Source organism: Falco peregrinus, chromosome 13 (genome assembly GCF_023634155.1).
Source record: "Falco peregrinus isolate bFalPer1 chromosome 13, bFalPer1.pri, whole genome shotgun sequence".
Lineage (NCBI taxonomy): Eukaryota > Metazoa > Chordata > Aves > Falconiformes > Falconidae > Falco > Falco peregrinus.
The window spans coordinates 753,268-775,202 of NC_073733.1; the positions used below are offsets into that span (position 1 = coordinate 753,268).

General features: G+C 56.5%; 2 protein-coding genes across 4 annotated transcripts; one reads left to right on the top strand and one right to left on the bottom strand.

Annotated features, from left to right (window-relative positions):
- Window positions 1-226: 226 nt before the first annotated feature.
- ZDHHC9 (zinc finger DHHC-type palmitoyltransferase 9) lies at window positions 227-15,300 on the top strand. 2 transcript variants are annotated; one of them, XM_055818036.1, is made up of 10 exons: window positions 227-360; window positions 655-933; window positions 8,832-8,992; window positions 9,562-9,720; window positions 10,647-10,784; window positions 10,944-11,383; window positions 11,555-11,658; window positions 12,185-12,353; window positions 13,032-14,456; window positions 14,573-15,300. In XM_055818036.1, the coding sequence occupies exons 2-6, from the start codon at window positions 767-769 to the stop codon at window positions 11,045-11,047; spliced, it is 729 nt and encodes a 242-aa protein (XP_055674011.1). In that variant the 5' UTR covers window positions 227-360; window positions 655-766; the 3' UTR covers window positions 11,048-11,383; window positions 11,555-11,658; window positions 12,185-12,353; window positions 13,032-14,456; window positions 14,573-15,300. The 2 variants fall into 2 exon arrangements, with proteins under 2 accessions (XP_055674011.1, XP_055674009.1); XM_055818034.1 differs by having other exon boundaries at window positions 13,032-15,300.
- Window positions 15,301-15,630: 330 nt separating this feature from the next.
- On the bottom strand, window positions 15,631-21,635 carry SASH3 (SAM and SH3 domain containing 3). Of its 2 annotated transcripts, none has more exons than XM_027785753.2 (8): window positions 21,440-21,635; window positions 18,661-18,756; window positions 18,235-18,384; window positions 18,022-18,163; window positions 17,789-17,946; window positions 17,431-17,637; window positions 16,976-17,126; window positions 15,631-16,859 (listed from the first exon to the last, which is right to left on the bottom strand). In XM_027785753.2, exons 1-8 carry the CDS (start codon window positions 21,491-21,493, stop codon window positions 16,675-16,677), a joined length of 1,143 nt encoding a protein of 380 aa, XP_027641554.1. In that variant the 5' UTR covers window positions 21,494-21,635; the 3' UTR covers window positions 15,631-16,674. The 2 variants fall into 2 exon arrangements, with proteins under 2 accessions (XP_027641554.1, XP_027641553.1); XM_027785752.2 differs by having other exon boundaries at window positions 15,631-16,862; window positions 21,440-21,633.
- Window positions 21,636-21,935: the final 300 nt, after the last annotated feature.

The window sequence follows — 21,935 nt, forward strand, 5'->3', positions numbered from 1 at the left end:
CTGGCAGGAACCCCCGGAGCAGGGCCGGGCTAAACCGGGGGAGGAGGGGTTCCCCCGGCCCCGCCCACCGCCCAGAGGCTGCCCCGCCCCCGGCCACGTGCAGGGCCCCGCCCTCGCCCCGCCTCCCCGTGTCCGCACCGGGGCGGGGGGAGCAGCCGCAGAGTGACGTCGCACGCGGCCAATGAGAAGGCGGGGAGCGGCGGGGCGGGGCGGCGGGCGCGGCGGGGCCAATGGCCGGCAAGGCCCCGCCTCCGCGGCGGCGCGGGGCGTGGCGGCCCCTCCCGCGGCGCTGAGGGAGCGGAGCGGCCCGCCCGGCCCGGCCCGGCCCGGCCCGCCCGGTGCTGCCCGCACCGGCACAGGGTGAGCGGCGGCGGCGCGGGCCCCCTCCCTTCTCTTCCCCTCCCTTCCCTTCCCCTCCCGGGCCTGGGGCCCGGCCCGGCGGGGCGGGGGCTGCCCTGCCCCGCCCCGTCGCTCCCCCCCACCTGGGTTCCCCGGGCCGCGCCCTGCCCACCCCCCTCCCCGGTGGGTTTCCATGGCGACACCCCTCCCGGGGCGCGGGGGTTTCTTTGGAGACGGCCGCCGCCCCCAGCCGCTGAGCCCCCCGCCGCCCCGGGCCGCCGCCCCGGTGCTGAGGCGCTTTCCCTCTCCCCGCAGCCCCCAGACCAGCCGAGCCCAGCGAGGCCCCAGATGATGCCGGGGGCGCGGGTGGCGGAGCAGCAGTGCCTGGACGTGTGGCGGCCGCTGTCGCCCCAGTGACGGCCCCGCCATGTCGGTGATGGTGGCGAGGAAGAAGGTGGTTCGGAAATGGGAGAAGCTGCCGGGCAGGAACACCTTCTGCTGCGACGGCCGCATCATGATGGCCCGGCAGAAGGGCATCTTCTACCTGACGCTTTTCCTCATCCTCGGCACCTGCGCCCTCTTCTTTGCCTTTGAGTGAGTTGCCCGCGGCGGCCCGGTGACCCCACAGCCCAGGGACTGAGCTTGCCCAGGGCTCGCCTGCCCGGTGGCCTTGGGAGAGAGGGGGGAGCCCAGCACACTGCGGCTGGCTGTGGCAGGATCTGCCTCTTTGCCCTCAACAGATTGACCCTGGAGCTTCTTGGGGAGGATGGGCCCCACTGGAGCTTTCCCCCAGCTCTGCCCATGGGGTGAGGCTAGCGCTTCGTCCTGACCGGTTCGGCTTCCCTGTGTTTGGGACTTGCATCCCCTTGCACTGAACACAGCTAGAGGGGATGGGGGTTCGGGCATGTGCTTGTCACCAAGGGGTAGCCGGGGTGCAAGGGCGCTGCTGCTGCAGCAGCCCAGGCCAGCATGGCCTGAGCCTGTGTCCCTACCGGCTGGGTGTGCATGCAGCCCCCAGCTGAGGCCAATGAGGGAGGTGACCCAACCGGAGAATTAACAAAAAAGGAGTGAGCTTGGTGGCACTGGGGTTTAACACTGATCCAACTTGCCCTGCAGCTGCCTGCTAGCTGGGTGTTGCAGAATGCTGCACTACAGCAGGCCCTCCTGCCAGCTGGAGTCCTCGTGTTTGGAGAGGATCCGGCTGCCCTTTTAGATCAGCTCAGTGGCCTGAAGACCTGCAGCCAAAGTCTTGGACACTGCTAAAAGAGCAGGACCTGCCCCTTCCCCACCACTTGCCCATGTGAGGGGCTGGGGAACTGATCTGGCCTTAGATTAATCCTACAAAAAAAAAAAACCAAAACACAAACCAAACAAAAAGAAAAAAAAAGCCTGTGTTTACCTCTGTGTTTACCTAAGTACTGATGTTGTGGGGAGGGGGCAGAATGCCCCTCTTGCCTGGTTTGAAGATAAGCTTGGATCAGCTAAACAACTCTGAAACTTTCCTTCCTCTGTCTCCTTCAGCATGTTTCTTAGGGAGGCAGGGACTCTAAATGGTGTTGGGTAATGCAAAAGCTCTTTAAGCCAGGAAAGCAAGTGGAAGAAACTGCTCCCTCGTTAAGCCTTGGCTATTCCTCCAGTAAAGCACTCAGCCCAGATGCTGGCCTCCTAGACATCTTCCCTGGACAAGGGAACTTGTCTCAACTTCCCCTGGCCTGGCATTGCTCTCCCTGGCTCCTCTTGTTTAGTGGATGCCGCTGGCAGCCTTGGAAAGGGCTTTCTGGAACACTCTGCTGAGGCTTGCCACATCCCAACAGCAACAATGAAGTGGCTAATGTCGGGCCTTGGTCAGGTATGAGGCTGGTTTGTCCTGTAGCTTTGGAGGCAGGTGCTGTACAACTGTAATGCAGGGTGTTGGGGTTCCTGAGTGTGGAAAGCCCAAATTATCCCTGACTCAGTCTGAATTCAGATTTAAAGGTATGAAATGACACCACTGTTTGTCTTGTTGTTTGGTTTTTTTGGTTTTTTTCCCATCTGAAAAATGGGGTTAAGACTTCCTGCCTTGCAGGAAGAACTAGTAAGTGTTACGGCTCCAGAAACACTTATTGTGAGGGATAATTGCTCTTGCTCCCTGCGGAGCCTGTCCTTAACAGAAGAGCGAAGCCACATCCCGCTCTACCATGTTTGCCTTTGCCAGCTGCCTGCCGTGGTTGTGCAGGACAGAGCGAACGCAGGCTGCTTTTCCAGTCCTAGCTGTTGGAAGAGCTGGCAGTGTGATGGTTAGTTTGGCCATGGGTGCAGCAGGTACGTGACTGGAAATTCCTGGAGAAGCCTCTTCCCATGCTCTGGGAGGCAGAGGGGTTGCTCATGTCCTTGCTTGCTCAGAGACGTGCATTCTGCGTGGAGCTGGAGGGTGGTCTTTGCAGGGGCTGCTGGCCCAGGGGAAGTTTTGCTGGGAGAGGAATCATCTCTTGAATTTTTAGTTAAAATGGCTGAGTAGTTTCAACTGGGGAGATGGGGAAAAGTTTGGGAAAATTCAAAGTATCTATTAGATTGTCTCAGTGTGTGGACCTTAATGCTTTCTGTTTGAATGAGATGGTTTTGTTTTGATTTGTTTGAGGATTTTTGAATTTGGGATGGGGATGAAATGTTGCCTTCCCAGCCAGAAACACTCTGCAACGTCTCTGTTTCAGTGACCGAGCTGAGAAGATGAGCAGCTTGGCTGCTCAAGAGCCCTGCTTACCCTGTATGCCTTCTGCATGTGTTAGGGTGCTTTTGCATAAGGGTCTCAGCCTTGATCTTTTTGCTGTGTTACCCATTTCTTTTGGCTTTTGGCAGATTCTTTCGTGTTTGTGTGGAAATTCATGGTTTCCCCCTTAAAGTCTGTGCTACAGAGGAACAATTTGGGTTGTTAGGATCTGGTTTTGGAGTGAAGCAGACTGTGGTGGGTAGAGGAGTCCTTTTAATTCTTATACACTCGCTGTAGGGGTGCCTGTGTTGTGAATGCTTATTTCATTCAGCTGAATCACTTGCGCAGTCACACCTTGTCTAAACAAGGCTTGGGGATGCCTGAAGCCAGAAAATGTCTTGCTACTCGATCTGAGCCAGTGCGGGTTTGATCCTCGCCCTCCAGGCTGCTCTGGCTGGGCTCTGATTACAAACGCTGTTGCTGGAGAGCTGTTGGTGACTGGCATCGCATGTCATGAGATAAGCTGCTGCGTTCCTCCCTGAAAGAGTTGTCCCCAGCCATGAAATGACAGCCTCTCTGTTTGGGCTGCTGCTGGTGGGGTTTTTTATTTTGTTTTTGCGTTTTTATTTTTCCTTCAAGTAGCTCCAATGCCATTAGTTTATCTGCTGTGCCTCTAGTTGAATGGTCTGAGGCCATCTCAGCCCCCATGCATGGGAATTTATATGTTTTTATCCTCTAGGCTGTAGAGCTGTGGTCTGGAATTGGGTAAGTCTTTCCATCGCTGAGCGAACAGGACCTAGAGGGCTGACTAAGTTATCAATGCTCTACCTGGAGATCTGGCTCCTCCCTCCCAGATAAAGCAGATAAAGAGCTGTGCTGGCTCCTGGGGAAGTGCTCTGCAGTGACTGGAGTCCTCTGCCCAAGGGCACCTCTCTCGCCACCACCTTGGCAGAGAGCAGCTCCTGCTGCTTAAGGGCTGTGGCGGGTCCCTGCAGGGTCCGAGATCTATATTTAATTGGGTCTACTCTATGACTGTAACGTGTCACGTAAAATTCTGTTTAATATCCTCTTGGCATTATTTCAGGCACTTAATGAGTACGTCAGCTTTTGTGATAGGGCGGTTAGTTGTCCAACTCTGCTTGTGGTATTTGAGCACAAGGAGAAGCCCAGGTAAAGCACTTGTAAAATCCATTTGAGAATTAAGATGATGGGATGTAGTGTCTTCTCTCTGGCTGCTGGTAGTTTCCTCTGCAGTTTGCCAGCGTGTCTGTAATGGCCCTCCTGAAGTGAGAGTTCTCCATTTAGCTCTCCAAAGCATGTGCAAGAGAACGGGGTTTCTATTGTCTTCAGTTTTTCAGCATGAACAGTTGATGTTTGTAAGTGTTACAGGCAAGATAGTGCCAGCGATGCCAGGCTCCTGAGTGCGGAAAAGGGCTGCTGTTTGCTTTTCCAATAACCAAGCAACTTTATCACTTTCTTTACTTTTTTTTTTTTCTTTAACTATGTAGAGATTAAAATTTTTTTGTTTTCTGATGAGTTGAAAAAACCCATGGTGACACTTCATGTGACTTAACTTTTAAATGTTGTTTTTTCCAAATCCCAAGGATCCAAGGTTTGGCACTGATAAAGACATGCTCCTGAAGACGGCTTTTACCTCTGCTTAGGTCCATGTCAAGCATTGTCAAAACTTAAACACAAGTTGATTGGTGCTTTTTAGTAGTTACAGGTTCTCTCGGTAGAGGTAAACTTGTTGGTATCCAGAGTTCAGCTAGTTTTGCTCATGAAGACGTGTTTCTGCGTGAAGCAGCTGCTCCCGGGTTTGTTAATTGCATGCCCTTTTTCTTGTACGTGGGCTCCTTTTCGGAAGACAACCTTGGTCTCCCTGCTGTGTGCACATCCTCTATAGCACCACCATTCCCACACAGGTCTTGGGGTGCTCTCCTGCCTGTGTGGAGATGTGAGTGTAGCTGGGAAAAGAGCAGTAACATTGGCATAAGGTTTCTGTTTCCTGCTTAAAGTCGGTTGTTGCATCAGTTGGGTTGGAAGCACGTGGCGTGTGCTCACAGTGGAACCGCATTTGAAGTGGGTCTCTAGCGAGCATTTTCTGTGTCACTGTTGACAGACAGGGAGAGTTTCTGTAGACAGCTTCATTTCTGCCCGAGTGCTGCTTAGGAAAGGGCACTGAACTTCTAGCACTGCAGTGCAGCGGTTACCCAGGTTTTCAGAGCAACAGTTTCCATGCTTCCTGCAAGTACATCAGCCTCTGCAAAAAATCCCAGGTCTGGGAAATGCAGACGACTGTAAGTGCTCTGGTGAGGGTCAGATGTTTGGTAAAGATACGACTTTGCTTCTCTAGCATTCAGGACAAGTACACAGTGTGGTTATGCATTAGTTTAGGAAAGTTAAATAGGTATTTTGCAAGTGAGATGTAAATAAATTATACAACAGAGCTTGCGCTGAACCCTGGAGGGACCCAACCATGAGATGTGCTGCCTAATGGCCATGGCTGAAGTCCACTTCCATCGTGGCTGGCCTGTTTGTTTTCCCCTTCCTCCAGAGTTTTGCTTAATGTGCTGCTTACAACAGACCTTCCCAAGCAGTCGCAAAATAATCGGTCAAGCAGCCGTTGCACTGTAAACTTGTGGCACCTCCCAGCTTCTGATTCTTGCTGCCTGCCCCCCCCCCCCCCCTACCCCCGCTATTCTAACGAACTCTTTGTTTAAGCCTTTCTCACCCCACAGCCCACCCGCCCATGATGATGGGTTGTGATAGTGCGGTTATTGTCTGCTATTAGATGACAAAATGCTCAAGAACACAGATATTGCACGGGGAGTGGAGGAGGAGCAATATCCTTACATGCCAGTATGTCTCTGTTGACTCTCAGCTTTCCCAAACAAAAGATCTTTAAAATGTCTGTTACTTAGCAGTGTGAACGAATTGCTGAGCGTGATGGTGCTGTAGTCTAGGCATAGACTGAAGAATCCCCAGTGCTAGTGAGTACCAAGTCAAAACGTTGCATGGTGGTCTTACCTGTTGCTCAGCCGTTCTGGACGGAGCTTGGCTCTTTCTGCCATGGCAGATGGTCTGGGGTTATTCCCTGAAAGACACCTTCTTAAAAGCAAGGCCCTGTCAGCACAGGGAGGGATGGGAGACATGCAGCAGGCTCAGTGTTGGGTCTCAGGATACAGTTTCAGTGCAGTGGGGGTTTGTCTCACTCAGGCCTCTCTGACCTTGCCTCCAGGCTGTGTTTGTGCCTAGGCGAGGGGATGCAGAAGCACCACCAGCCCCGCTACCTGGGGAAGCAGGAGGGCCCTGCTGAGCACCTGCTGTGCCAGAGCACGTCTGAGCAATGGGGTTGAGCAGCTGGCACAGTGCCTGGGTGTTTGCTTTGTGCTGGAGGGAAGATGGCAACAGGACAATGGCTTTGTTGAGCAGACATCTCGTGCGCTTCGGTGAATGGCAGCTGAAGGAGCTAGTGTTAATCCTTCGTTGTGTGAGTTTCCAGGTATCTTTTCCCCAGCAGACAGGAGAGCAGGCATCTGGTGTTTTCAGGGGCTTTGTCCCTGTCCTCCCTGACTGCACACCTCTGGGCAGACAGGCAGGCTACTGGGGATTGCTTCTCTCCCACCCTGAATTGGGGACCTAACCTGCCCTGTGCCTGTGCCTCGCTGGGAGCTGGATGGAAGGGCTGGATACTGGCTGAATGGTGCTGCTTTCCTTGCCACGGCACAAAGATGCGTAGGAAATGGTCAGCAGGGAGTGAGTCACATCCCGCGCTCCGGCTCAAATGCAGATGGAATGGGGACCGCACTGGTTGCTGCAGGGGCTGATCCCATTTATTCTTGAGTGTCGCTGTGTAAAGCTTTCAGGTTTGTGCCTGGAAGAGTACACCTGGCACGGATCATGTGCTTGCGGGCAATAAATCTCTTTGCTGACAGTACACTGACAAAACTTAAAAGGTGTTAGTGTATATCTGAGGCTGGAAGCTCTGGCGCGGGTTCGGCTCAGATTTAACATGGTTCACGAATGCATATTTTAAGCCCGTAATATGTTCATGTTGTTGTAACAGTTTTAAAGCTGTCATGTCAGCTGGACAAGGGTCAAGCTGCAGCCCTTTGAGGCAGACCGTGTCCAGCTTTTAGAAGAATGAACCCGTGTTCCTTCCCAAAATGGGATCCAAGGTTTCTCTTTAATTGCCAAATGACTTGCAGCTCTCTTTCTAGACTTTGCCCTTGCAAAGGGAAAGCAAAGTTATCTTGGGCTGCCTAAAGACGATAAACTCAGCCCTCTGGCTGCTTGACCTGGCACTTCAAATGTAGGCAGGACTCTGCACATGGAGAACTCTTAAGGATTGTGTCATTTTGAGTAACTGCAGAGTTTGTAGTGTTTAACAACATTGGTTTAGGGACATGCCCTGTGCATCGCTGTAGAGGTTTTTGTGTTGTGGCTGTGGCCAAAGCATACCGTAGTTTCAGTATACAGCCCTTTCTGTACCTCATTGCACACAGAGGTCAGTCACTGGAGTCAAGCAATGGCAAATTGAAGCCTGGCGAGCCTTCCTGCAGTGGATGGTGGGCTTGCAGAATTTGGTGCTGCAAACCAACCAGCCGGAGCTAGAAACTTTATTGTGTTCGGAGAAGCTATGGGTGGGAAAGCTATCCAGAATTAAATCGTTAATGCTATGGATGTCATGGAAGTCACCTTGCTTAGGATGACAGATCCACTGGGGAGGATAATCCCATGCCTTTCATCACAGTAGCCTTCTACTTTTTTGGAGAGCGACTGTGGAAAGCAGGAGTCCGGGTTGGATCCAACCCCATGAAGTCAGGGCTTACCAGAAAGCCTGGGTACCCAGCTTCATTGAGAGGAACCTGGGGAAACAAGGCGTGCAATGAGAGGTGAGATTTTGCACAAGTGTTGAGAATTGGGTGGGGTTTCCGTCAAACCTTAGGGAAAAACTCCACAGAAATTTCACGCTGCCATAAATGGGGTTTTCTGAAGGAATCGGGCTAAAAATGTGTTTTCTTTAAGACCAGTACATCTCTAAACCTTGACTTCTGTACAGGCCTTCTGCACAGCTTGCACTGCCCATGGAGACATGTTTGTGGGTGTCTAGAAGTGACATGGGGCACAGGCAAGATTAATCTCCTTGCTCCCTTTGCACTACCTCGGTCAACGGGATTAGCAACATAATTCCTTATTGGACCTTTCTGTATTTATAAAGCAAACAAACCTTGTGCTGTGTTTCCTCTCTCGAGCTGGGGTTGTCTTGGATCCATTCCTGAGAAGCACAGGACATGGTTAATCCCTGGAAAGTAATTTCTGTGGTACTGGAAGCTGCTGCCTTTTTAGGGGACAGCTAGAGATTCCCACCATTCCGATGTGCTGGTGGGCTTTCAGACTAGGCTTTGTGTGCTTCTCCAAGAGGTGCTGTCCATCCCTTGGCAGCTGGCTGCACCAGGTGTCCTCTAGGCAAGATCCCTCTCGTTGGCTGGTTGTGTTTCTGGCGTTGCCCGTGACTCAGAGCAATGGGAGCTGGAAACAAAACAAAGTGCTGGAAAGTATTCTGTGCCTGGCTGGTTAAAAACATGGGGGAACATTTTGATTGTGGCTGGTCATTAGAGCTGCCCCAGGGGTGTTTCCCTGTGGTGGTGGGGTCAGAAGGAAGTGCTGAACAGCTTCTCTTCTCCAGCTGTAACCAGCGTTCAGAAAAGTCTGGACTCTGACATCTTGCCAGGCTTTCAGGCCCTGGCTCAGGCAGACTGTGCAGTGGTCTGATTCATCGCCTCCTGACATCTCTCTGCAGGTGTCGGTACCTGGCAGTCCAGCTGTCCCCAGCCATCCCCGTGTTTGCAGCAGTTCTCTTCCTATTTGCCATGGCTACGCTCCTGCGGACAAGCTTCAGTGATCCTGGGGTGATCCCGAGAGCCCTGCCTGATGAGGCAGCCTTCATAGAGATGGAGATTGGTGAGTGCGGAGCCAGCCAAGCTGGCTGGAAAAGCCTCTGCATTTCTGGCATATCTATAGGCTACTCTTACTGCAGAGCCTTTCTTCCCGGCTGGCCCTCCAAAAGTGAGGATTGCCCCAAATGGGGCATCTTACCACCTGCTGGCTATTTCTGCTCGGCTGAGTCTCAAAAAGTTGGTGTGATGTACCGAATTCCCTTTCTGGGAACCTTTTCACATGCTGTTTTCTGTCTTGTAGCCATGTACATACAGACTTGGTTTGCTTTTGGGAAGGGGTGCAGGAAGCTTGGTGTGGGCACCTTGATCCTTCAGGTAGAGAGGAAGTTTGGTGGATGTGGGTGATGCCCCCTCCACAGCCCCTGTCCATATGCCCATGAAAGCTCTGGCATCCCTTTTCTTGCCTCCAAGCCTTCAGGTTGGCTCTGGAGTGCGTGAGCAGAGCTGCAGCCACTGACTCCGGACCCAGCAGACTCTGATCCCACTAGCAGGAAAAGCAGGGAGGCGAGCTGTCATTCTGGGCCTGTTGTGTTGTAGCACCAGGTCCAATCTCTCCTTGGTTCTCTTACTCAGAGGCCACCAACGGTACCGTGCCGCAGGGTCAGCGCCCACCCCCACGGATTAAAAACTTTCAAATCAACAACCAGATAGTGAAGCTGAAGTATTGCTACACATGTAAGATCTTCCGTCCGCCCCGTGCCTCTCATTGCAGCATCTGTGACAACTGTGTGGGTGAGTAGAAGAGCTTGTGCCTGCTCCAGCACCTGGATGTTAGGTGAGAGCCTTTGGAAGAGGGCAGGTGGAGACCTGCACCCCATCTCGCTCCATATTGGGTTTCACACTGTGTGTGCTGAGCAAGTCCAGAATGGTGGTGTGTGAACAGACAGGGACAGTCTGCTTCATCTGAAGCTCAAGGAGCTTGAGATTTGCTTGGAACCTAAAGCCAGATGGTTCATCTTAGCCAGTACTTCTTTGGCAATAACTAGTGTAACGTAAGTGTAACTTGTCCTTGTAAATGTGCAGTCCATTTCTGAGTTTCACTGAGCTGCTGGCCTTGCTGGGCTAGAGGGTTCCAGTGGAGAGCTGTGTCTTGCATGAAAGCTGCAACTTGCAACAGCACAGAGATTCTGCCATTATGTTGAGTGCCCTTGTTTTTTGTTCCCCTTGCTGCATCGCAGACTTAACTCTTTTGCGTATCATGATTGGCGCATGTTCAGCATCCCTTCTCAAGGAAGAAATCCCATTCTTTTGGATCCCTTTTTTCCTCCGCAGGTTCCCAGTCCTTTGAGTGTTTATACAGTTCCTTGGACCTTCTTCTAATTATTCCAACAGGAGTAAAGGGCACATGGGTTAGATAAGAACTTCTGAGCCCCAGGCTGCCATCTAACCTGTGTGCTGCTTTACTAAAAGCTCTTAAACTCTATCTGAATGTGCAAACCGACTCATTAGTAAAATGATTTTGCACTTTCTTACGTGGCCTCCCCTTCTGGAAGGGGGCCGTGATACAGGGCCCTGAGTTAGCAGAGGGGTTGGACTTGATGGCCCGGGGAGTCCTTGCCAGCCTTGGGAATATTTCAATTCAGGGCATGGCAGTAAAGCATCTGGAGGCAGGCAGGACTGCACTAGTGCAGTGCTGATCTCCATTTTTCCTTTCATAGAGCGCTTCGACCATCACTGTCCCTGGGTGGGCAACTGCGTGGGGAAGAGGAACTACCGCTATTTCTACCTCTTTATCCTCTCGCTCTCACTCCTCACCATCTACATCTTCACCTTCAACATAGTCTACGTAGCACTGAGTGAGTCTGGCTCTGGAGAGAGGGATGACTGGGCTGGCTAAGGAGCTGGAGGGGGGGATACAGATGGTGTTGCAAACCAGAGGTGATGGAATGGGAAAGGGAGCAGGATTTAGTGTGATGTTCCAGAGAAAAAAAATACCTCTCTCTTTGTATTGCCAGAATCTTTGAAGATTGGGTTTCTGAACACGTTGAAGGAAACCCCAGGGACATATCCTTCCACAATGCAGAGGGGTTGGCTTCTCCAAAGCTGGGTGTTAGTTTGAGCTGCATTCTGGGGGGACTGGAGTCTTGATGCTCAGGGTTCTCTAAGGAGTCTTCCATGGTGTTTTCCCCTGTGACTACAAGGTGGGGAGTGATTTTGTGGCTTTTGGGAGGAAGGTAAAATGGAAAACCATGTCTAGGAAAAGAAAAGGAGTTAGGATAGTGTGCCTGGGGGTAGTGACACAGCTGGGCTGGGACTGTTGCCAGGCTGTTCCCAGTCCTTAACTGTCCTTACTGTACTGGAAGTGCTCATCTGTTTCTTCACCCTGTGGTCAGTGGTGGGGTTGACTGGGTTCCACACCTTCCTGGTGGCACTGAATCAGACAACCAATGAAGATGTAAGTAGACTCTTCTTGTTCCTCTGAGCCATCTCCATTTTTCGTCACTTCCTCAGCATGTCACGGTTGTGTCCACCTTGCTGACGTGGCCTGTGGCCTGAAGGCAGGGCTCCGTGGGCTGGGGCTGGTGATTGGTGAAGCAGACCTGAGCTTGTGCCCTGACTGTTGCAGATTAAGGGGTCCTGGACTGGGAAGAACCGCGTGCAGAATCCCTACAGCCATGGCAACATAGTGAAGAACTGCTGTGAGGTGCTCTGTGGGCCTCTTCCCCCCAGGTAAGCTCTCAAGGGGCCACCCTGCCACGTTTTCCCCCAGAGCCCAGTGTAGGACTGTGTGTAGCTCCCCTTGCTTGGGTACAAGGCCTGGCTGCTTTTCTGCCAGCGCTCTGTGTGTGTGAGGCTTCCAGAGGTCAGTTGGGCTGGATGCTCTGGGGTGGAAGGCCTTGTGTTGCCTTCCTTGCCTGTCTTCAGTGGTTCTAGCTTGTGACGTGCTGCTGATCACCATGTCCTTGGGGAGCCAGTGGGGGAGTGGCTCCCCTTACCTGGGGCAATATATGGAGCGAAGGTGCTTTCCAGGGCACTCGTTTTGGTGGGATCCCACGCTCTGAACTGCTTTCCAAGGGGCTTGGTTTTCACAGGAGGAATGTAGACGCTGTAAACTAGGTTTGGCTGTGCACAGCCTGTTTTGGAGTGGAACTTCTTGACCTGACATTTGTTTTCCACCAGCACTTTTTCTACCAGGAAAAGTTCACTAGCTTCAGGGGAGGTGTGGGTCTCTGATGGTGTGATTCTGTTGTTGTAGTGTCTTGGACAGACGGGGCATCTTGCAGCAAGAAGAGAGCACAGCTCAGGAGGAGTCATGCCCACGGGGGCCCAGCACTCAAGAGCCCACCGCTGCTCAGGACTCTGGTGGGCAGGCAGAGGAGAGCAGAGCTCCACAGAAGGATGGCAGCCTTCCTCACTTGAGTGCTGTGAGTGATTCCCTCCATGTGGGGGGTGAGTGGGCGGCATCTGCTTGGAGTTGCTGGTGCTTTGGGTCAGCAGAGAGAAAGCAGATACTGTGACTTAGCATGAACAAAACAACGCTTGGGGGGGCCTTGTTGAGAGGCTGCTGATAAAAAGCTCATTCTGCTCTGGCCCTGGAAATGAGCATCTCTTGATTACCTTTGATTTCCTCAAAGGAAGTCACAGCTGGTTGTGCTTTTGGAGATCTTAGTCCCGAGAGCTGGCACCTATGGAAGCTAGGAGGGGTCGAGGAGGGGTGGGAGATTACAGGCATCTTGTTTTGGCACTGAGTGCAAGCTAAAGGATTGTCCCTGGGAAGGGCCCTTGCAGATGTAGAATCTCCATTGCTGGAGAAAGCTATTGCCCCACTGGATATGGCCCTGAGCAGCCTACTCTGCCTTTGAAATTAGCCCTGCATTAAGGATGTGATTGGACAGGAGGCCTCCAGAGTCCAGTGCTCCAGATCTTAATGGAGCTGCTGTTTTGCCTGTTTGGTGGACCCTGGTTTCTCCCAAGCGCAGCTGAGACCTCTGCCTGGTGGAGCTGAAGACAGGACCAGGGCAGCAGGGCCAAGTGTCTGTGTGCTCAAACATGCTCTGTACTGGGGTGTATTCACGCAAGTCACTGCTGTCTTCTTTCTTCAGGTCCCTGCACCATCCCTGAGCAACGCTGAGATGCCGGAGCAGAAGCAGCTAACATCTGGGGAGCTCCCGGTCCCATCCCAGAATGCTGGGCAAGCAGAGCACTAGCATCTGCTTGAAAGGGAGAACTTTCTTGTTTTGTCTAATCAAAGCTGGAAGTGATAGAGGAGAGGAGGAGATGGGCTGGATGGCAGGCAAACGATTCCTCATGGCCATTTTGCTTTAGTCATTATTCGCCTTGATGCACAGGCAGTGCAGGCTGGCACTGGCCTTGCATGGTGTCAAAGGATAATGAGGGTGAGTGGCCCTCCTTGGTCACCCAGGGGCACTCGCCACCACTGAGGCTGGTCTGCCTGTGGGCCGAGGCAGGACCTCTTGCTCTGCAGGTTGTCCTGGATGCCAAGTACTGGCTCTGTGGCTGGGGCTGTCCTCCATCTGGCCCCAATTCTGACAAGATGACTTGTGGTCAAGCAGCTCAGGAGCGATGTTAGGGTCGGCCTGCTCTCTACTGCTGAGGAATCCTGATGGGAAGAGGAAAGCCAATTTATGGCAGTAGTGTCCTCTCTCCCCTCCTCCCTCCTTCCTCTAATCTGTGGCATTGTTTTATTGGTTAACGTGGCAGGGGTTGTCGGGAGACATTTCGGTGCCAAAAGGGCCAAAACAACCGGGAAGGTGTGTTCTGCTGGCAGTGGTTTTTAAAGTAGCTTCCTTCCCATGTTCCTTCTTTTCATGTGACTTGGCCTGCACGAGAGCAGTTGTGGCGGGGGCACTCCTTCCCATCCTTTCCCGGGGCTCATGCCTGACCCAGGGGCTTGAGGGGGGGAGCAGGGCAGCCCATCTTCCTGCTGCTTGTCTCCACCCCAGTTGTGCAAGGGGTGTATCAAGCTGCAGGGGAGGGCCTGCCTGTGCTGTTGGCTTTCTAGCTAGTGCCAGGGCTGCATTTGCTCATGGGTGCCTGCGCCAAGCACAGGCGTGCCCTCCCCTTGCCTGCCAGGCTGTGGCATGCCACTCAGCTGCTGCTCTGCAGAACCTCTGCCCCGATTCTGTGTCATGTCATCATGTTCCTGTGTCCTCCCTGCCTTACCCTGCATTTCTCAGCCATCCTCGACTGGCTTTCAGAGCCTGAATCTTCCCTGGGTTTTGCCAGCTGTTCGGGGACTGGCTGTCTGGTGTTGGCCATCTGCATCGCCTTGGCAGAGGAGGGGGGAGAGGCCAGGGCTGGGCCGTGGTGGGAGACCTCTGTGCTGTGGCAGGGCTCCTCTTCCACTGTGACGCTCCCTGTCCTGCATCTGGCAGCCAGGCTGAGAAGAGCCTTGTGTCTGCGGGTCCCTGCAGAGGCCGGTGGTGGAGGGAAGGCTGTTTTGTGTCCTGGCAGCTGTTGATCCTGTACCATGAGTGCTGGGTCCTGTGCCTCTCTGCAGACATGAGGTGAGCGAGTGGCAGGTGGAGAATGTCCTGCTTGTTTCTCCGTGATGCTCCTGCCTGGCAGCATGAAGTTGCTGCTGCTCCTTCCCTGGCCTCATATGCCATCCTGCTTTCAACAGTGGCATGGAGCAGAGCGCAGCGGGGAGTGTTGTCCCTCCAGGGCCTGATGTGTGCCTCCCAACTTGCTCCTGTTCCCTGGCCCCTTACAGTGTCGACCTGGGCTGTGCCTGGCCCCGGGTGAACCAGTATTAATGTGGCAACCAGCGCTGCCCTCTCTCCTGTAGTGCCGGGGTCTCCTCTCCTAGGTGAGAGGGCAGAGCTGCTGCCCTGGCCTCCAGCCGCTGGTTCACAGTTGCCCTGCAGCTGCCTTCAGCTGCTCCCCACTGGTGCATACTGGGGAAGGAGCCCTGGCCTGCCACTGCCCGTGGGGCCAGAGCTGCCCGGCCTGCAGCCGCTGCCACCCTGCAGCCAGGCTGGGCCTGTCCCACCCTGGGGTGGAGGGGGGGTCCCAGGACCAGGCCTGGGCTGCTGTGCCTGGCCCCATGCACACCCCGCTGGTGGTGGGAGCTGCCCCTCCTCTCCCACCCACCCCAACACGCTACTGACCAAATCTCAAACTCGTTGTGAAAAAGTGTATTTTTTTGTTTTACTAATCTATTTTCTAATGCGGTGTGTTGAGTGCTGCCTGCTGGGGCCGTCGCAGATGCTGCCCACACCTGTGGTTCCTGTCTGCTCTGTTCAAGGTCTCCGTGAAGGAAGTGGGGGTAGGGCGAGGGTTGGCGTTTCTTTTATTTTTTCCTTTTTTAATTTTAAAACAATGAAGGAAACTTAATTGGTTTGAAAAATGGCTGAGCCTGTAGCCTCTGCCTCTCTCTGTGCCTCCCTAAGCCAGCTGCCTCTTTCCCTTTCCCCGTGGCTTTCCAGCCTCTACGTCTCATGCTTCTAGCGTGTCTTATCTGTGCTGTCTTAATTGCGTCCTCCTGTCCCCCCACAGCAGCTGAAGAGGGGGGGTGTCTTTGCGTGCAGATTGTGCAGCCCGAGCTGAGCCAAGATGCATCCCAGTGGGTGCAGCTGGGGAGCATCCTGGGAAACGTGTGGTTACCTGCAGACCCTGCTCCCTTCCCCAGCTCCCTCCCCAAGCCTTCCTGGCTGGTAGGAAGCAGGCTGAAGGCCGAAGTGAAACGGACTTGCATGTTTTTATTGAGATTGAGCGCAAAGGAACAAACTGGGTGCCCAAAGACCAATGCTGCAGTGCAGGAGCTGGAGGTGGTGGTGAGCAGCAAGAGCTGGGCTGAAGGGAGCTGGAGTAGATACCCCGAGCCAGGGAGCAGGCTGCCCCGTGCTCCCATGTGGATGCGTGCCCCTGCCTCGGCTCCTGCCCATGCAGAGAGGCTGTGGGGCCCTGGCTGGGAGGATCTGGCAGTATGGCGGGGGCTGTCCGGGGTGACAGCCTCCCCCAGCCACCTGTGGGGCAGCAGGGTGGTTGCTCCAGCTCCCTTTCATAGCCCTGCTGGACCGGGCTCGCTGGCAAGCTGCGGGCAGCCTTTGGGGCTCCCCTTGAGCTGAGAGCGGGGGCTCACAGTGCCCTTGCTGGGCAACTTTCAGCTTGGCTGAACCTTTGCCCACCCACCCACCTGTGCACCCCACCAACACAGACAATGCAAACCGTCCAGCAAACCTTTCCCTGCCTGCCCTGGCTGTGTGAGGAAGATGCTGGAGGAAGGCAGTGTGGGTGTCCTCCTTGCCAGCAAGGAGTCAGGCTCAGTGGGACCTCTGTGCTCTCGCACCCAGCTGCTCAGCACTGGACCTCCTGTCCCTGCCTGCCATGGACCTCCCCGTCCTTGCAGTCTCCTGTGTGTGCAACCCAGCTAGCAAGGGCTCTGGGAAGAGCTCTAAAAGCTGTGGATGAAGTGGGGCAAGCCCAGGAGAGGCAATCCAGGCCTGCAGCATCTTGGCAGGGAACACTGTTCCCCAGGGTGCCTGGAGCACCTGTGTAGGGGCAGCAGCGCAACGCAGTACAGTGCAAAATGTCCTGGGGGTAGCCCCAGAGGGCCAGTGGCTGAGCTGCCTGCAGCCACGCAGCACCAGGTCCCATGCCAGGGCCGTGGGGTCCTGCTGCTGGTGCTCACCTGCTTCCCCTGTGAGCAGCCGTCCCCTCCAGTCCGGGAAGCGGCTGTGGGCTGTGCCCATCTGCGAGGCAGTGCCAGCAGGCAGGGCAGGCTCAGGACGACTCTGCCAGGGAGAGAGCCCGCAGCTGCCCCTCAGGACCACCCAATTCAGCATCTTCCCGGCTGCTGTCTAGGGTCTCTGATCCCTCGAAGCAGCCTGAGTCCCGGGGAATGTCCCCTTTGAGCTCTGAGGGCAAAGGCTGGGCTTCGGAGCTGTCGCCTTCCTCTGGCTCGCTCGCTGCTGGGGGAGGCAGGACGTGGCATTAGTGGGCAGGGAGGCTGCCGCTGTGGCTGCCCGGCGTGGGGGCCATGGGCAGCATGCAGTGTTTCCCCTCCACCTCCCCTGACTCTTACTGTCATAATCCAGGAGGAGCTCGGCAGCCGTGAGCAGCTTGGCACGGTGCTGGGGGTCCGTGATGTTCAGCTCGTTGAGGTGGGTCTCCCGCAGCTCCTTGAAGTCCTCCAGTGTCTGGTAGCCGTTCAGCAGCAGGGTGGAGGTGTGCTCCTGGGGTGGGAGGGCAGCGGAGGGCTGAGCAGAGTGCAGCACAGCTTCCCCCAGCTCTCTGCCTGGCCCTTGGTGCAAGCCGTGTGGCGCAGGTCCACGGCAGGCAGTTGCCCAGGCATCACCCGGAAAAGCCCCATTGTGTCCCCTTTGTGCCCCAGCGGTGCTTGGGCATGAGGTGGAGGGAGCCATGGGGCTGGTGGCTGGTGAAGGACTGCTGGGGAGCAGAGGAGAGGGTGGTCCTTCTGCGGGCATCCTGGGCTCATGCTGGGTGCCGCTGACCCCCCCATGGGCCCCTGGCCCTTACCTGCAGGTTGATGCGCTCCAGCAGCTCGTGGAGGGTCTTGGGCTTGAGCCGCTTGCTCTTGCTGGGGCCACGGCTCTTGCGGGCAGGAGCTGTCTCCTCAGGGATGACATCCACATAGATGAACTTGAAGGAGCCCACCCTGTTGTTGAGCAGCCCCGTCCAGGTGCCCATGGGCGGCTTCTCGATGATGCTAATGATGTCCCCTTTCTGGACAAGGGAGATAGGGGCAAAGGTGGGCACAGGCTTGGGGACAGCTGGGGAGCATCCCCTTTCAGGGGGTCCCCAGCCACTCTCCCTCCCCAGACCTGCCCTTTGCCCCAGCTCTCCACAGCCCTGGGCTGGCCGTGGTGTGGCTCACCCGCAGCTTCAGTGAGTCCTTGTCGTAAGGGCTGGGTGTGAAGTCAGTGTGGACACGGGCACGGCCACAGAAGGGGCCAGTGTAGGCTGGGCTGCTCTCCTCCAGCTGCAAGCTGTCCCGGTTGCTGCCCGAGGGGCCGGGGCTGGAAAGTTCACTGCCTGCGGAGGGGAGGGAGGTCAGGATGTGACCTGCTGCGAGGTGAGGGGCCAGCACCCTGCTGGGGCCAGGCTCACCGCTGGACAGCTGACGGCCGATAGATGGGTGCCCATCTTCCTCCATCTCCAGGTAAGATGGGGGCACCTTTTCGTGGCTCGTCTCCTCTGTGCTGCTGGCTGGGGACAGGGGGCACAGGGACCCCTCCTCCTCCACGTCTCCCTGCCAGGGGGGGACAGGGTCAGGCCAAGGGAGGGAGAGCTGCCCCCCACGTGCCTGGGCCCCCTGCTCACCTTCCCCTCTGCTAGTGCTTTCACAACCATCCTGCCCATCTTCCGGTTCATGGTGCGGGAGATGACGGCCCGCCACTTCTTGCCCAACCTCATCCCGCTGCTTCGTGCAGTATCGTCAGGGCTGGCACTGCTGGACTCGTCCTCGGGGATCTGGCAGAGGGATGGAGAGTGAAGGCAGACCCCACGCTCCCCACCGCCCCCAGGCAAACCTCAGCTGGGTCACACAGGGGTGCAAGACTCCTTGAGGGGTGAGACCCTGAGTCCTGCCGGTGCTGGAACCCCTGGGGCTGCTCCATTGCACATGGGCCGCCAGTAGGACCAGGAGTTTGGGGAAACAGGCTCTGAAAAGGGCTGTCCCCAGTGGGGATGTGGTCCCAAGGGAGCAGGACGTGGCAGGAGGTGGTCTGCAGGGATCCAGGCACTCACATTCTCATCCAAGCTGAACTCCTTCTCACTCGGCACAGGGGAGCTGACTTTGGACTTGGCAAAGTCCTTGAAGCTGCTGGAGCGCTGGAGGGAGAGCTGGGGGGGAACAGAAATGTGTGAGGGCTTCTCCCTGCACCCCCGTGCCCCAGCTCCCACCCTCCCCTCCGGCAGCCATGCCCCTCGGGCTGCTTTGGCTTGCCCAGAGCAATGCCGGTGCTTGAAGAGTGTTTTGGCTACACAGCCTCCCCCTTCCTGCACAGCCCCCCCCCCCCCCCCCCCCCGCACCCCTTAAAGAACCTCCGTGTGATGTGAGCCCCCCAGGACCTGGGGTCCAGAGACCTGGCATTGCTCTCGGTGCGTGTACGGCTGCTGGGCGCAGTGCTCCAGGGGCAGGGGCTGTGTGGTGCCGCTTGGTGCTGCTGCGGACTGAGCAGCACCGAGAGCTTCTGCTCCAGCGCTCACTGCGGGTGCTCCGGCGCTGAGCCTGGTGCTGCCAAGCTGAGAGCAGCCCAGGTCTGCGCCATGCTGCTGTCGTAGCATGTGGGCTGGGCGCTTGCTGGGGAAATACGTGGGCTCTACAACACAGTCACTCTGCTCAGCACCCAAACGTGGGCATGCTGTACCAGCCCAGCCCCTGAGCCAGGGATCCTGTGAATGGGAGCAGTGGGACCTGCCTTGAACTCAGTCCGGCTCCTGCAGTGGCTGTACCCTGGGTCAGTCCCTCCTCCTCTGCGAGTGTCTGACAACTAAAGGCTGTTTTCAGTGGCTGAGAGCATGAGTGCTGCCATGCCCATGCTGCTGCCCTCACATTGAGCTCCAGGCCTGAAAGTTGCCCATGTTTTCTGCCTGCAAGCATCATCCCACAGCCCAGAGAGCACCTCCCCTGCCAGCGTCACCAGGAAGCTCAGTCCCGCCTTTGCACCAAAGCCACTGAAGCAGGTTTTGAATCTCAGTCCTGGTGCAGCCCTCCACCACTGCCTCTTCCAGGCTTCCCTGTGCCCCCTGCCTGCCTCCCTGGCTCTCCTTCCCCCTTCTCCCTGTCCTCAGGTGTCAGTTCCATGTGGGAAGGGGTCCAGAAGCATCCTTAGTGCTGGCTAGCCGGGTTCCCTGTAGGAGCACATGGTCCCAGGTCTCCTTCATCCCTGGATGCCCAGCACCAGTGCTACCGTGGGAGCCAGCTAGCATGGCAGGGCTCGGCAGGCTTGGCTGCCAGCACACTCAGAGCACACGCTGCAGCACTCGCTCTTTCCGTGACTGCAAATGCAGTAATTTCCTTTCTCAAGTCACTCTGCCTGCCCTGGACTCCTGCTTGCATCGGAAACAGCCAAGGCCCTTCTCAGCCCCTGCACAGCCTGGTCCTGCTCAGACATGGCCCCTGCACCTTCCCCTCCTCCTTCTCCTTTTCATCAACTCAACTGAGCATCCTCTATTACTTATTTTTGCCATTTTCTTGTAGAGGGCTGGCTTCAATGAGGGAGACCTGGCTCCATCTCTGCTGTGGCTTAACTTAGGACCGGCTCAGCTGGTGCACCCATGGGGAGGAAATGCTGGTGGTTTGCCCTGCTCCCATGCCAGCACCCTGAACCCACTAGACCCAGGTGGCTTGAGCCCCTCAGGTCTCTCTCCCTGCACCCTTCAGGTAAAACAACTTTGTGCTCTGTGCCCACCCGCAGTCAGGAAAGCTGTGGCAACAGCTGCTGCCCTGGGGCTGGAGGAGCTGGGGGTGCAACAGCAGCTGTGGAAAGCCTGGCAGCGGGGGACTGTGGAGCTGGGGTGGACGGCCCCCCCAGGAGCATGGCAGCAAGAGGGAAGTGAGAGCCGTGGCTGTGGCTGGGCAAGGGCAGGGGATGTCCGCTGGGGCCTGCCAGGCTCACTGGGCCACCCCCAGCACAGGGAGTTGGGGCTTTGCTCACGTTTCCCCTGGGAGCTCCCCAGCAGGGAGGAGCCGCTGTGGTGCATCTCTGCCGGGATGTCTGCCCACTGTGGGCAGCACCCCGGCACCAGGAGCTGTCCCCCTGCTCCCCTTGGTGACACATGGCTGCAAAGCCCACTGGGTCCTGGCAAGAGCTGAAGTGCTTGCTGGTGCAAGACCCGACAGGAACTGAGGGGCTGGTCATGGCCCCCGTCGGTGGCTCCAGCCCTCTGGGCAGGTGGCATATAGCCCTGCTGTGCTGAGGGCTCTCAGGAGGTGCTGGTAGCTGGTACTGCTGGTGGCTCCAGCGCCTGGTGCAGTGCTGCCAGAGGAAGAGGCCAACACATGTGACTGAACGCAGCCTCACGCTGCCCCAACCACAGACACCTTGCTCTGTGGGTCGGGCTGGGAGCTGCGCGCTCAGCACCACAGCCGGCCGCCCCACCACCATGGCAGGAAACGGCAGGCGGCCGCCCACGCTGTGGGGAGCCCACGGAAAGGGGGAGCCACTGCCCCCCTGGCAGAGCCCCACGGGTCCCACCAGCACCCCAGCTTGCACCCATGCTTACCCCAGGGGTCTGCACATCCTGGCCAACCATCCCACCGAGCTGCAAGCCAGGGTGGGAGCAGGGCATGGGACAAAGCCAGGACCACGCACCAGTGAGGCCATAGTGGCTGGTGGTGGCAGGGACCGAGTGCTGGCAGTGCTGCCCCCAGGCCCCACGGGGCTCTGTCCCATGGCTTCCCCAGCCCACTGACACCAGTGCTCCCTGCTCAGCATCCCACGAGCAGCCCAGGCTCAGCCGGTGCTGGGCGTGCTGGAGACACTGTGGGTGCCAAGGGCGGTCGGGCGCTGCCCGCACTCACCTTCTTGTGTCCTGGCTCCTTCTCACTGGCGTTGGAGGGCTTGCGGCGCAGCATGGTGCTGGGGCCCAGTGGCAAGGGTACAATGCTGGGGCAGCGCCTGGCACGGCACGTACTAAAGCACCGGCACCAAGGCCAGGGAGCGCACAGGAAGCTGGCGGTCACATGAGGGGTGCTTGCAGCGGCGCTGCTCAGAGTGGCTGACGGGTGTGCTGGCTGGGGCAGGAGGAAGGAAACCCTTCACGAAGTTGCTACCCTGCCCAGGGCCCCCAGGGCAGGGGTGTCTGCCTGCACCCTGCCACCCCTTGGCGATGCTGCTGGTGGGCACCGCACCACACCCCCCTACCCATACAAAGGATGGAGGTCTCCAACTTCTCCATTGTGCCCCTCTCTGTGCCTGCTCATTCTCTCTGCCAGCACACGATGGCCGAGCACTCCATGTTGTGCTTGGTCAGGGATGTCCCACTTGTCCCCTACATCTGCAGGTCCTCCTGGCTGG